The 12,945-nt window shown below is 38.7% G+C and overlaps 1 protein-coding gene across 4 annotated transcripts in view; it reads left to right on the plus strand.

Annotated features, from left to right (window-relative positions):
* The first annotated feature begins 1,826 nt into the window (after window positions 1–1,826).
* Window positions 1,827–12,945, plus strand: part of LOC103616717 (N-acetylated-alpha-linked acidic dipeptidase 2) — a 31,949-nt gene continuing 20,830 nt past the window's right edge. For 2 of the 4 annotated variants that reach the window (XM_017735989.1, XM_017735991.1), the window contains exons 1-8: window positions 1,827–1,965; window positions 3,509–3,620; window positions 6,567–6,753; window positions 8,329–8,430; window positions 9,254–9,379; window positions 10,053–10,239; window positions 11,332–11,425; window positions 11,708–11,806. In XM_017735989.1, coding sequence (XP_017591478.1) covers window positions 1,878–1,965; window positions 3,509–3,620; window positions 6,567–6,753; window positions 8,329–8,430; window positions 9,254–9,379; window positions 10,053–10,239; window positions 11,332–11,425; window positions 11,708–11,806 — 995 coding nt within the window. In that variant the 5' untranslated portion in view covers window positions 1,827–1,877. The remainder of the gene's footprint in view (window positions 1,966–3,508; window positions 3,621–6,566; window positions 6,754–8,328; window positions 8,431–9,253; window positions 9,380–10,052; window positions 10,240–11,331; window positions 11,426–11,707; window positions 11,807–12,945) is intronic. The other 2 variants (XM_017735990.1, XM_008634939.2) reach the window with 2 other exon arrangements.

The following is a 12,945-nucleotide window of genomic DNA, read 5'->3' on the forward strand; positions in this document are numbered from 1 at the left end:
TTAATTTGTAATAAATTATTTTTCCCTAAGTGGAATCTGTTTTCAGATTGCCATATGATGGTAAAGGGCAGATAATATCTCTGTCTTCACTTCAACCCATGAGCTTTTTCGTCTTATTTCCTGCCTCAGTCTTGTTGTGGAGAGCATGTGATTGAAGACAGATTTACACTGTATGTTACACTTGCATTTAATTGTAACATAATATACTCCACCTGTGGCCAATCCATGGCGTGTAAGAACATGTCACAACTAACAACTTACAGTAATAGGACTGTATTTTAAGTGGTAGAAGCCACTTGGCTGCTGCTCGTTGTTCAACCTCAGCATTGCTAGTGCCCTTGTCACTTTAAAAAGACGTACGCATAGAAATAAATGCATTTCATACATTCTTGCTGTTGCTATTCTTGCCTTCTTCCTCCACTGATGTTATTATCATGTGAGGTCTAATTTTGATAGTAATCTCCAAAAGCCCTTGTCACTTTGCTGTCTATTATGTGCCAGTCCTACACCTGTGGTGCTATATAAATGCTAATAATACATCAATATGCTCATTCTTTTTGAATTCTGTAGGTGGAATTCCATCTGGTTTGTATATGTCAATTCAGATGCTGGTGTGAAATGTCATTGCTGTTCAGAATTTGTGATGGCTTATGAGCAGTTGGGAAATGACAGGAAAAAATCACAAAACTGGACGTGTTTATCATTTGAACAAAGACATCCAGCCCTATGCTTAAAACAGTGGCTGTGACTGGTGCAGAATACCCAAGTGGTGTAATTTTTCTCTGAAAAGCCTTAGTTTAAGTAATTGGGACATTAACCAGTCTTTTCTGCTTTTTCTGAATATTTTCAGCTCATCAAAATGTATTTAAGAAAATTTTGATACTCGGAGTACTGACGTTTCTTTCACAAAATGTATCTACTTTGTCCTTTGGGAGTGAGTGGTAGGAATTTGGAGCAATCCCAGGCTCCCAGAAAAGCGTTCCTGCCTTCAGCCATATAACTGGTCTCAAATGGGTGAGTCCTCCGTTCCAGAAAGGTCAGTCTTGGCTTCTGTGTCCCCATGAAGGGACTCAGCAGCAGGGAGTGATGTGCAAGGTCAGAGCAAGTTTGTGCAAAATGTAACGATTCTATGAATGTATGTTTTGACTATTCCTTGGGCTGCAGTTTTTTCCTTCCCCATGAGGTACTGATGGATTTGAATAAAGTAGACTAGGAAAACTTGGTCTCGAGAACCTTGTAATTCTAAGTGCAAGTTGCTAGAGAACACAGGAAATAAATTTGCAACTTTTCCCAGTTGCAAATTGGATGATATCTGGAAGTGTTCTTGCTGGCCGATCTAAATTCTGTTCTCAGCTGCTCCATGTACACATTCCTTGCTAACGATTAATGTTACCATGGATTAAAAAGGGAAGCAATTCAGTGTTTCATTGGTAAAGAGAAAACAAGTTTTCCCTTAATTTCATCTCTTGGCCACTTCCACTGGAACACATTGTGAACAAGCCTAAAACAGGAACTTTCAAAACCAGAAACTCCTAATAACTAATAGAAATTAGCCTCTTAAGTAGTATATGTGCATTGTGTGGTGCACAGCCTGGATACATATTTGTTACAGAAGATACACATGCAGCTACACAGGAGCTGTCTGGTGGGGTGAAGCTAAGAAGTGGAAGAGTTTTGTTTCATTTGGAAAATTGTATCATCATCGCCTAGCGATTAAGGCTGGTTAGGCAGCGTGAGAGTTGAGAAGCAAAGAAGACAGGGACAACCCTGGGGCTGTGGGTGGAAAGGGGAGGAGGAGAAGGAGGAGGAGGAGGAGGAGGAAGGCAGCTGCTTGCCAGCCCTCAGAGCCTGCCAAGCTGCCGGCCAGTGCTGACCGTATGGCCAGGAGCAGGAGCAAGGCCGCCCTCCGTGCGTGGCTCGTGTGCCCTGGGCTGCTCGGCTGTTTCTTGCTGGGCTTTCTTACAGGTGAGTGCAGAGACCCAGGGGCTCAGCCCCCGGCTTCTTTCCCCTGCACATACTTGTGTGCAACGCCTGATGTGATTAACTCACCATCAGGGAGATTATAGTGCTCTTTAGCGACATGGTAAAGTACTTGTCCCACTGCTTTTCTAAGAAGTTTTTCTCTCAAGCATTTTTGGTCTTTAGGGAGTGAGGAACAGAGTGGTTCCGTGCTTCAGCTCAGGACGAGCCCTGGTGAACTGGCAGCTTCCCGAAACAGGCAGCCAGGCTTTCAAAGAGGAAAGATTAATACAAGAGTTTGAGACTTCAGCGATTGCAAGATCTCCCAGATTGTTTAAATTTTTATTTCCTGTTTTTTACTGAAGATATATTTAAATACTCCTATTCAGTTGCTATTTTAGAAATTAAGGGTAGAATGTAGAGAAGGAGGAGGAGTTTGACTGACAGCCAAGTTACTGAAATTTTCATCATGCACAATGAACTTTGCTAGAGATTCTTTTCTGATGTCACTTGCAGCATTTGATTTTAAATCTAAAACTGCACGTCCTTTTTAACCTTGTGTTGTAACACAAACCTAAGGCTAAAGCATGAAAGAAAAATCCATGAGGGCTATTAAATATATAAAATATTAGTTTAACTTAGGAGATCCCTGAGAGGCAAATTTCTGGTACTTGTGCTGTGCTTATACATTTCCCTGAACATCATCGTTTGGCCCTGCTCCAAAACAGGACACTGGGAAAAATGGACTTTTGGTCTGATCAAGCATCACTCTTCAGTTCAGAGAGTTACTACAATTGTATTTTAGTGTAACAGATCATATATACTGTGCATGTGACAGCACATATATTTGTCTTTCTTACAAAAAATTTCCCAGTTTGGGATTGTCTAGCTATAATAATAAAAGGATTTTTTTTTTTTGGTTGTTATTTTCTTAAGACAAACTCATACAGTTGATATACCCTCTCCTACTACTATTTATGGTTAATGAATAAACATTTTAAAACTGGATTGGGTGACAGTTAACTTTATTCTTTTAATTGTTAAATAGACTAAACCCACCCTTCCCCAAGTCTGTAACTATTACAGTGCTGTCAGGGTGGCTGTTGAGTCCTAGACCTTCCATTTAAATATGCTAACATATATGTTTTAAAATATATGCATAAACTAAATAAAGTAAATTCATCATGAGTATCAGGAGTTCAAACCTCACACTGCAAACAGTTAATTGAGAATTCAAACTATAGTTTAAAATTAATGAGAGACAAGTGCCTTAAAAAGGGGATTTACCAGGGATTTAGGGTGTAGTTTTTTCATTATGTTACTTTTAGGTATTTCAGTCAATGAAATATATGTTACTTTTAGGTATTTCAGTCAATGAAATATATTTTACTTTTCTGCTTCACTTCTCTGAGCCTACAGACACTGACAGAGGGTGCTCTAAGCTCTGCTCATCCTTGTGGTTTTAACTGTTTAGTACCACAGGTGGCACCTGCGCTCAAACATGTGAGGACATTCTTGCTAAGTCGGAAACTTTTCAAATGTGTTTCAGGATGGTTTACAAAACTGACGGAGAAAAACCCCAACTCTTCAGATGTCCGTCAAAATGTGAGACAGAAACTTGTGGCTGAAATGAAAGCAGAGAACATCAGGAAATTTCTTCGGTAAGCCTTGTGCATCCTGTTTTTTGAACAATGTTATCAGGCAAGAAAGCCAGAAAGTAATAACATCAGCTCCAAGGAAGGGCCTCTGAAAGCAGAGCTTTTAAGATGCTTTGGAAGTATTTAGTTTGTATGGAATGTCTGAGGGAAGAAGAGAGAGGCTTACAACTCTTCTGTTCCCCCTTCCCCATTTTTGAAGTTGCCTTTTTGAAGTGGCTGTACTGTCAAGTGTACTTCCCTCAGCTGCATTACTGCCAGTGCTTACCAGTCTTCATGATTTCCCATCTTCTTGGTTTAAAGAAGCATGCCTTTTTTTTCTTGCAAGTGTCTGAAGCTCTAACATCAGATACCTTTGCTTTCTTTCAGACTGAGATGATTTTACTGTATTTGGGATACAATGATTGACATGAATTACATCTGACTGATCATCTGCTCAGTGTCTCCTTAAACTTTCCATTTGAGCAGCTAGTCTGAGTAGAAAATTAATCTGTTAAAAATTAATGCTACAGATTTGCAGAGCACTGAGTTGCATGTATACTTACAGCTGATATTTCCTTTAGTGTGGCCATACTGGATAATGTGCTGTTAATTGGGAGCTCTGACATCCCATTATACCCTGTCTTCTGGTTTAGAGATAAAGGGCTCTGTCCATGGTCAGTGTGCTTGTACAGTTGATTAAGGTTTGCATGATGCAATTGTTAGTAAATAATCTTTTTTTGCATCCCAGTGCATCCATGCAGTTCTTTCAAAACATCTAAAATGCTAGGGATAGAAAAAACCTTTTTTTTTCCCCACAGAAAATGAAAAAAACACACATTATTGTGTATATTTATATTTTCTACAGAAGAAAAAATATATTTATGTGAAAAGTAAATATATACAAACTCTGGTTAGAAAAGTGTTGGTATTCAGCATGTAAGTCAGCAGCTGCAACAAGAACATCAAAGGATTACTGACAAATTAGATTTCTATACATTTATTCTAAACCCAAAAGGTTTCATACCTAATATCAATTAGCTTTTTAAGTCTACAGGCCTAATCTTATTTTGTATTTCTTGCTTTCAGTACATTGCAGAGTTCCTGAAAATTATGTTTGCGTGAGAATCTAGGCAACACAGCATGAAACAGCTCTGTAATTATGCCAAAGTCTCTTGGCTGTGGGACATTAATGGCTTCTCATTTGTCTGCTTGCTTTGGTGATGGGCCAAATGCTTCATGCTGATTGGGTTTTTTTTTGCCTAAATTCAAATAAAAATCAGGAACTGCAGAAAAATTGTATTAACACACTATCCAAAAAATTTGTTAAAAGCATAAAAAAATGTGAACTTGAGAATTTTGGTCCATGTTCTTAGTTTTTCACAGTACTAAATCTGCTTTTATCAAGTGGGGAAAAAATCTGTGAGTCTCAGAAAATGCAGACACTTTGGTCTTAACATTGTATCATAGCTCTGAAAAGGATTAAACTGCTTAGAAGGGAAAATGTGGAAAAAAAAAAAATCATCATGTGTGTTTTTCCTGACAGCATATGTAGTATTTAGTACACTTAAAGAATTAAAAGGTACTTAAAATGCTTGTGAGAATTAAAGTGCAAGAAGACAACAAGCAACAAGGTTTGGCAAAGGTTGCTCCCAGACTTTGGTGCGTACCCACACAGTTTAAAGAGCGGGGATGGCAACAGCGCAGAGGGTGTGGTATACTTAGAGAATCTGGATGCATTCAGATCTTGGGGCCAGGTGGGACTCATGTGAAAGACCTTGATATTATGATTGCAATGTTGCTGTAGTTGAGAGGTTCTGATGATTGAAGGAGGCCGCAGGTGGCTGAAAAAGGCTGATATTGTGCCCCTCCTTTAGTAAGGGCAACCTGGAGAGACCGTGAGCTGGTCGGCTTCAGATCTGGAAGGGCGACAAAACATCCTTCTGGAATCTGTTTCCAAACACATGAAGGACAGAAATACAGTTAGGAACAGTCAGCATTTAATTCCTATTTGTTTGTGTGATCAGCACGATTGCATTCTGTAAGGAAATGACTGGCCACATGCATGAGGCATTATAGTGGCTGTAACATCCTTGACTTCAAAAAGGCTTTGAATATCATTCTCCTTTGGAAGCTGAGGAAGTACACACTGCAGAACATGGGCTGAAAACAGTCTGAAGTGATATTAATCATGGTATTTGCTACCACTTATTAATGGTAATTAATAAGTAATTGCTGGTATCTGACATCTGTGGGGCAACCATTGACAAGTAGCCTGTTGGGAATTGGAAGCTGATGCTGAGTACCTGGCTGACTGATGAGCTTTCACCATTACTTACTTGTTCAGTGGGCCGAACAAATTGCAGACAGATTTCTTTAGGGTAGTCCAGAGGGACTGGATCCTGTTCCTGACTGTTTATCACCAGTATGTGTTTTCTGATATGGAAGTAAATGTTAAGAAGGATTTTGTTACTCAGGCTTTTGAAAAAGAAGAAAAAAGAGCAAACCTATGCAGATAATTTAATGTAATGATTTTCAAGTTAAACTTATTAGGACACTTTATGCCCACAGTACAAATCCATCATCAGATACCAGAATTTTCTGGAAGGCTCCTTTCTGAATGTGTAGCTCTCCTATATTTATTTCTGCTTCTTGCATACTGCTAATATTCTTTTGCTGAATATTTGACACTGATTTTCATTGCTTGTGTGTAGATGTGGCCATTCTTGTCATGCAAAGAGAAAAGTTCAGCTGACTTATTTTAAGGCCTGAGGAAAGATCCTCTGCTCTGACTATATTTTCTACATGTCATGAAGCAGACTCTGATGAGCAATCATGTTATACAGCTCAAACTTTAAGACTTTACTGTCCATGGAATGTGTCTTGAAGATTAGCTTTATACACACTGATCCTATTTCACTATTGTATCTCTCTGCATTTGATGCTTACTAGTGGTTTTCTGTTTTATTTTAGCTCATTTACCAAGTTGCCTCACCTCGCAGGAACTGAAGAGAATCTTCTTCTTGCCAAAAAAATTCAAGGCCAATGGAAGGAATTTGGACTGGATTCAGCAGAACTTGTTAATTATGATGTGCTTCTTTCATACCCAAATGAAAAGCAGCCAAACTACATTTCAGTAATTGATGATCAAGGGAATGAGGTGATCTTTTCAATGACAAAACTATATTTATGTAAAACCAAAAAAACCCCAGTGACTTCCTGTTAAAAAAACAGTGTCTTCCTCTGTATTCCTACCTACTCAGCTCAGCATGTGCTTTATATTATTAAAAAAATCCAGTGCAAAGGGAATTCATATTTAGAAATGGTTTTCCAGGCTATGCAGAAAACACAGCAGAGTGGCTGAGATCTCAGTGCCTCATAACAGAAGAGCAGGGACGTGTGGTGAGGCTGCAGTTAACACCAGTAAACCATAAGGTGTTAGAAGAGTTCAGCTTAAGGATATATCTAGGCTAATTTCCTGCTTCCATAAACAGCCTTAAGTGGATGCACAGGGACGTTTAAGAACAAAGAAATGTACTACAGGCATGCAGTTCTTCCCAGTGTCCTGCTGTTTTCAGCTCAGGGCTTTTCCAAATGTGCTGCAATTAGTCTCTTGAAAAAATCCTTGTTAGACCTTTTCCAAGTATTTATCCAGTCAGTGACCCTCATTACATCTCTCTTCCAAGTACCTATCCAAACCCTGCTTGAACATCTGCACAATATTTGCTTCCACAACATACTGAGGTAAGGAATTGCAGAGATATTGTCAATTTTATGTAGTATTGCCTTGTTTCCCTTGCTCTGAACCTGATTCCACTGGCTTCCCATGGTGTCTCTGAAGTTAGTGTTGGAAGTACTAATGAACTAGTCAGTCTATAGACATCTTCTCCCTTTTGAATACCCAGGGAAATAAAGAAGTAGATGTAGATTCTGACAAGGAGCCTGAGCAAGGAGAGGAGGTGGAACTGCTAGAGAAGCATCATAGCATATAGGTAAGGATGAAGAGCCAGGATAGAAAGTAAGGAATATGTGCTCAGGGATGACATGAGCTTAGAGGTGAAAGAATGAAGAAATTCTTCCAGAAACCCTGTAACAGTGTCTCAATTATAATCTCACAAGGTGACAAAAGGTGGTCATGAACTTTAAAGCAACATGAATTTTACAATACATAATGATAAAAGGCAATATGTTTAACTGGAGCATTACTAGAAGAGACATGAAGAGAATAATAATAATAATAATAATACAGGTGGGAGAAACCACAAAAGACACCTGGGATGGCATGGATGAACCAGGTGCGTTTTACTGTCCCCACTTCTTGGCAATTTTCAGTTACTTCTTTCCTTAGGTTTACGCAGTGGCTGATGAACATCTTCTGACACGTGATCCATCTCTTTGTATTTATATCTGCATTCTATTACAAAAGTTCAGCTCTGGATCCCTAGCTGTGTTTTTGTTTGAACTTGTGTGCTAGTTAGAATTGTATTTTTGCTAGCAATTTATGAAATTTATAGTTTAAAAAGCTAACTAACTTGGCAAAAGCCAAGGCTTTTGATATTTTTCATCCATAGGACTGCAGTATTTTGAAACAGTAATTATTTGACAAAGAGCCTGATGCACAGAAACTGAATAACTGTCTCTTTTGACTTTAGTTTAAACTATAACTAGCATTTGCTTAGTGTGTGAATTTGTGCCTGGAGTGTTTGACCAAAGACTACTGTTATTTTTTTGATAGGTTTTCAATACATCATTGTTTGAACCACCTCCACAGGGGTATGAAAATGTTACCGATATACTACCACCATATAATGCTTTTTCAGCACAAGGAGTGCCAGAGGTAAGAAAAGAAATTATGTCAGGGTACTATTACTTATTTTTTGAAATACTTTCTGGGACAGTTGCTCCAACTTCTCAAAATATTTGTTGTATTAGTTTTAATTACCATTTGTCTTAATTAAAGAACACTTAGGCACAGATAGGCCACATATTATGCAAAGGTTAGAAGTCTTTTATGACCAAAAAAAGATCTTTCTTAAGTTGCTAGAACTCTGAATCACATAACAAGTGAAATGTTTTTATCTTGATGGAAAATTTAGGATACATCTCAGATTGCTCCATATTATTCAGTCATATGTAGAGGAGTTGTTTAAGGCACAGGTAGAAGTAGCAATATTTAAATCAAGTTGGAAGACATTTCAGATTAAATGAATGCCTTCAAAGGCCACAAAAGTTCCTCACTTAATCTGCTAATTCATTATGAAGCAGGTCAGGGACAACATTGCATTGGATAAATAAATGAAATTATATAGTAGTGAGTGTTTGTGTATGCAAAGCATGCCACTGCTTTGTCACAGCCAGAGAAGTTTGTTGGTTTAGCAAAGTACATTGGTTTATTTTCCAGCCTGTTTCTAGGACTGTTGTTAAGTGTGGGATAATATCCAAACATCAGAAACTCGAGCCAAAGCTTCCTAAAGAATATTGTGGATATCTTTTGCTACTGTTTTTATGGGCACTGGATCTCATTTGTAGAAATGCAAAAAAAAAAAAAAAAAAAGAAAAGTCCTCTATGATACATTGTGAATGAAACTGCATTTCTGATAATGGGTATTTTGTTTGTTCACTGGCCAGTTGCCACGACGTTGCTTTTCTTTTCTGCCCAGGCAGATCTGGTGTACGTGAATTATGGTCGTACAGAAGATTTTTTTAAGCTGGAGCGTGAAATGGGAATTAACTGTACAGGAAAGATTGTCATTGCCAGATATGGGAAGATCTTCAGAGGAAACAAAGTAAGGGTTGTGTTTTAATTTTTCCTCCGTGGGTCAGGCACTTTCATGGTAGAGCTTGAGGGAAGCAGTGAGGGCTGTTTGTTGGAACATATGAGCAGAAGGAAGCCTGCAATGTATCCATTGTGACTGCAGTCTAAGAATAACTTCCAAAACAATAAAACCAGATGAATGTATTAAACTCCTGAGACAGAGATGACTGCAAACTCCCTAGGCAGTTCTTGCAAGAGAATAGTTTAGGCAACTGAGTAGTTTGTAGAGCCAAGGCTTTTGATACTTGCCATCCATAGAACTGCAGTACTTTGAAATAGGAGCGTTTTGACAAGGAGTCTGATGCACAGAAACTGAGAAACTATCTCTTCTGACTTTAGACAACAAATCTGGCAAAATTTGTGATAGTGGGGCAGTGGGGACAGTGCCTCAGTTTTATGAGTGAGGTTTTGTGCCTCAGTTTTATGTTCTGTGCTTTATTTCATAGCCTTGACCTATGACTAAAGGTTTGACACAAATAATGAACATATTGTGTTTCACTGTGCTTGGTCCTTCTGCTGAATCTGGGGTAATTTTCACTCTTTCACATACTCATCTTCTTGCATGGAAGCAAATCTCAACATTCAGATTTATTGCTGCATTAAAAAAAAAAAAAGCCACATCTTAAAAGCAAATAATTTCACAGGTTAAAAATGCCATATTAGCAGGAGCCCAAGGGATCATACTTTATTCAGACCCTGCTGACTACTGCGCACCTGGAGTAGATCCTTATCCAAATGGCTGGAACCTTCCAGGTGGAGGAGCCCAGCGTGGGAATGTTTTAAACCTGAATGGGGCTGGGGACCCTCTAACACCAGGTTATCCTGCAAAAGGTGAGTGAAAGTTCTGTAGCCTGGGCCATCAAGTACTTTATAAACTGGTGCTGAAAGTGTGTCACTAGAAATTCAATTATTTTCAGTACAGATGCAGAGAAAAATGCTGCTTGAAATTATTATTGACAGTGGTTAATTTCCTATTACATAGCAAGTTCTATCTGTGTCATTCTAACTGGTTTCAGTTAGGCAGGGGAAGAAAGTTCCTAGCAGAATCTTGGTATGGTCCCACCCTTGTGACACTTAAAAAAGCAGGGTGTGTAGGTTTACAGACTGAGAAGCAGCAGAAAATGACTGAGAATTTATAACCATTTTAAAATATCTGTGTTTCTCAAGAGGACCAGTTTAAACTAGATTGTACCCTACCATCAAAGAGGGCTAATAGCTTTACATGGAGGTATGTTTCCTTGCTGATCATAAATTCCAAGCAGAAAACCAGTTTAAACTCCTTTTTAAGGGGAATTAAATTCCTGTAGCAAAAATAATAGTAGCCCGGAGTCTTTCAAAAGTTGGCACCATGTGCTTGTCTTGTCCTTGTTGGCATCCTAAACTCAGTCTGAACTAGGTTGCCTGCCAGTGCTGTCTGCTGATGGGATGGCTGTACAGGGGTGCTTCTGGAAAGCTCATGGGCTTGTGTGACCGCTGTTGGGGGTGTAAGACAACCTAAAACCAGGTGAGATTGTGTGTGCCAGGCCTACCAGACTCAGAGGGACATTGCCTGTCTTCAACCCAGGTAAACGCATCTGTGGATGTTCTCTGTACCTTGTCAACCAGCTGCACAGGTGCCATCTTCACCTCACACACCAGCTTGGTTTCCCCACAGCCAGCCTAGAGGAGAAGTTATAATATGGTTGGACTGCAAATGTAAGCTTGCATCAAGCCTGGGGACTTCTTTTGCACAGCTGTGCAGATGCATTCCTGGGTTTGTGGTTCTGTCATTACAGTTTGGTTTCCTAGAAGCAGTATGTGAGAAATGATGTAAGAATCAAAAAGAAGCAAATATGCTTGTGGCTGCACTGCTCAGAAGTGTTTCCAGTTTGGCAAAAGTTGCTCAGAACACTATAAACTTGACATTTTGTTCTGGTTTCTCAGAGTACGCTTTCAGATATAAAGTTAACGAAGGTGTAGGGATTCCCAAAATCCCAGTTCATCCCATTGGATATCATGATGCAGAAGTATTACTGCGGTGAGTATACATCAGTCCTCCTCACCAGAAGTCAGTATTCCCAAATGTATAGATAAATTTTTCACAATAAGATGGCAAAATCTATGCTGTTACTTGTATTTGCTACTCTTTTGTAGTAATGTGTGCTTCACAAAATGTGAAAAATTCAAAGCAATCTGTTTTTTGCAATAATGCTTTTACGAATTTTGTAAAGCCATCTTGGTTTTGCTGCAATAATTATTAAGGGAATTTAAGATTTTAGCCTACTTGTCAACTACATTTGTCTTGGTTTTCACTTCACAGTGCAATGGGAGGACCTGCAGCACCAGATAGCAGCTGGAAGGGAAGTCTCAATGTGTCTTATAACATAGGGCCAGGATTCACAGGCAACTCTTCTACAAGGTCTGTTTTAATACTTGCCTGTTTATACAATATTGCAAAAACAAAAAAAGAAAAAAAAAAGAAAAAAAATCCCCCTGAAGGAAAGACTCTGAAATGATACATCTAGAGAGACTTGGGAGAAATTTGCTACCTTCTGCTACAGTTACATTTGGTGATAATTATTAGAATTTGAAAATAAATTACATTAAAAAAAGATCATAGATTAGCAGATCAGGCCACATGACAATGACATTTGGCAATAAATTGCAATAAATCTAAAGATCACTTTTGTGTGACTTTTCCACATAAAAATAGTTTCAGTTTACATGAGTTATTATTCAGTGAGGACTGGTAGAGGACCTCGATGAACAGGGTAAAAATGCTATATCATTATCACTACTCCATCTCCTGGATAACAAGAGTATGTCTGAATATTTAATTTTATAAAGACTTCATTTATCATTATTCTTTCCTGCTCTGCTTTAACACTAGCTGAAAATGAATAAAGTAGGAATAACTAAATAAGAAAGCATATTTGACATAATTACAGTGCTTTTTAGAGTATCTTGAAGAACAACAGTGAGAAAACAATATGATTCATCTGCAAAACTTTATTATTGAATTCACTTTTTAACATCTTCCTACTTGGCAGAATAACATTTTTTGTAAATATGGATTAATTCTGCACGTAACTTCTTTCTCAGAGTAGTTCCATATCAAAATGAAGCTTTTGATTCTAGGTAGAAAGTCACTTGCACATGGAAAGTGTGCACATATACGCATGCCCAAGGCACTGGTGTCAGTTATTTTCTGGGCAAAGATCCAGTGGCTGTCCTGAAGTAGGTTTTGATTTTGACAGCCATGCAGATCTGCTGCTGAAAAGATAACTTCAAATGTGAAACTCCTGAGGTTTTGCCAGACACAACCCCCCCATTGTTTGGTGCTTTGTTTCTCCTACAGGTTAAGGGGGACGAATACTGTATCCATTTTATCTCTCCCAGTACCTGGATTCCCTTTGTTTTTATGACATTTCACAAGTGGATTTTATTGGTGGGGGACAGGGAAGAAAAACCTGTGCTTCTAGTGGAAGGTTTCCTGCCTCTAATGGAAGATTACCTGCCCATGGCAGGGAGGTTGGAACTAGGTGATCTTTAAGGTCC

This window comes from Corvus brachyrhynchos, unplaced genomic scaffold, assembly GCF_000691975.1.
Source record: "Corvus brachyrhynchos isolate BGI_N302 unplaced genomic scaffold, ASM69197v1 scaffold44, whole genome shotgun sequence".
Lineage (NCBI taxonomy): Eukaryota > Metazoa > Chordata > Aves > Passeriformes > Corvidae > Corvus > Corvus brachyrhynchos.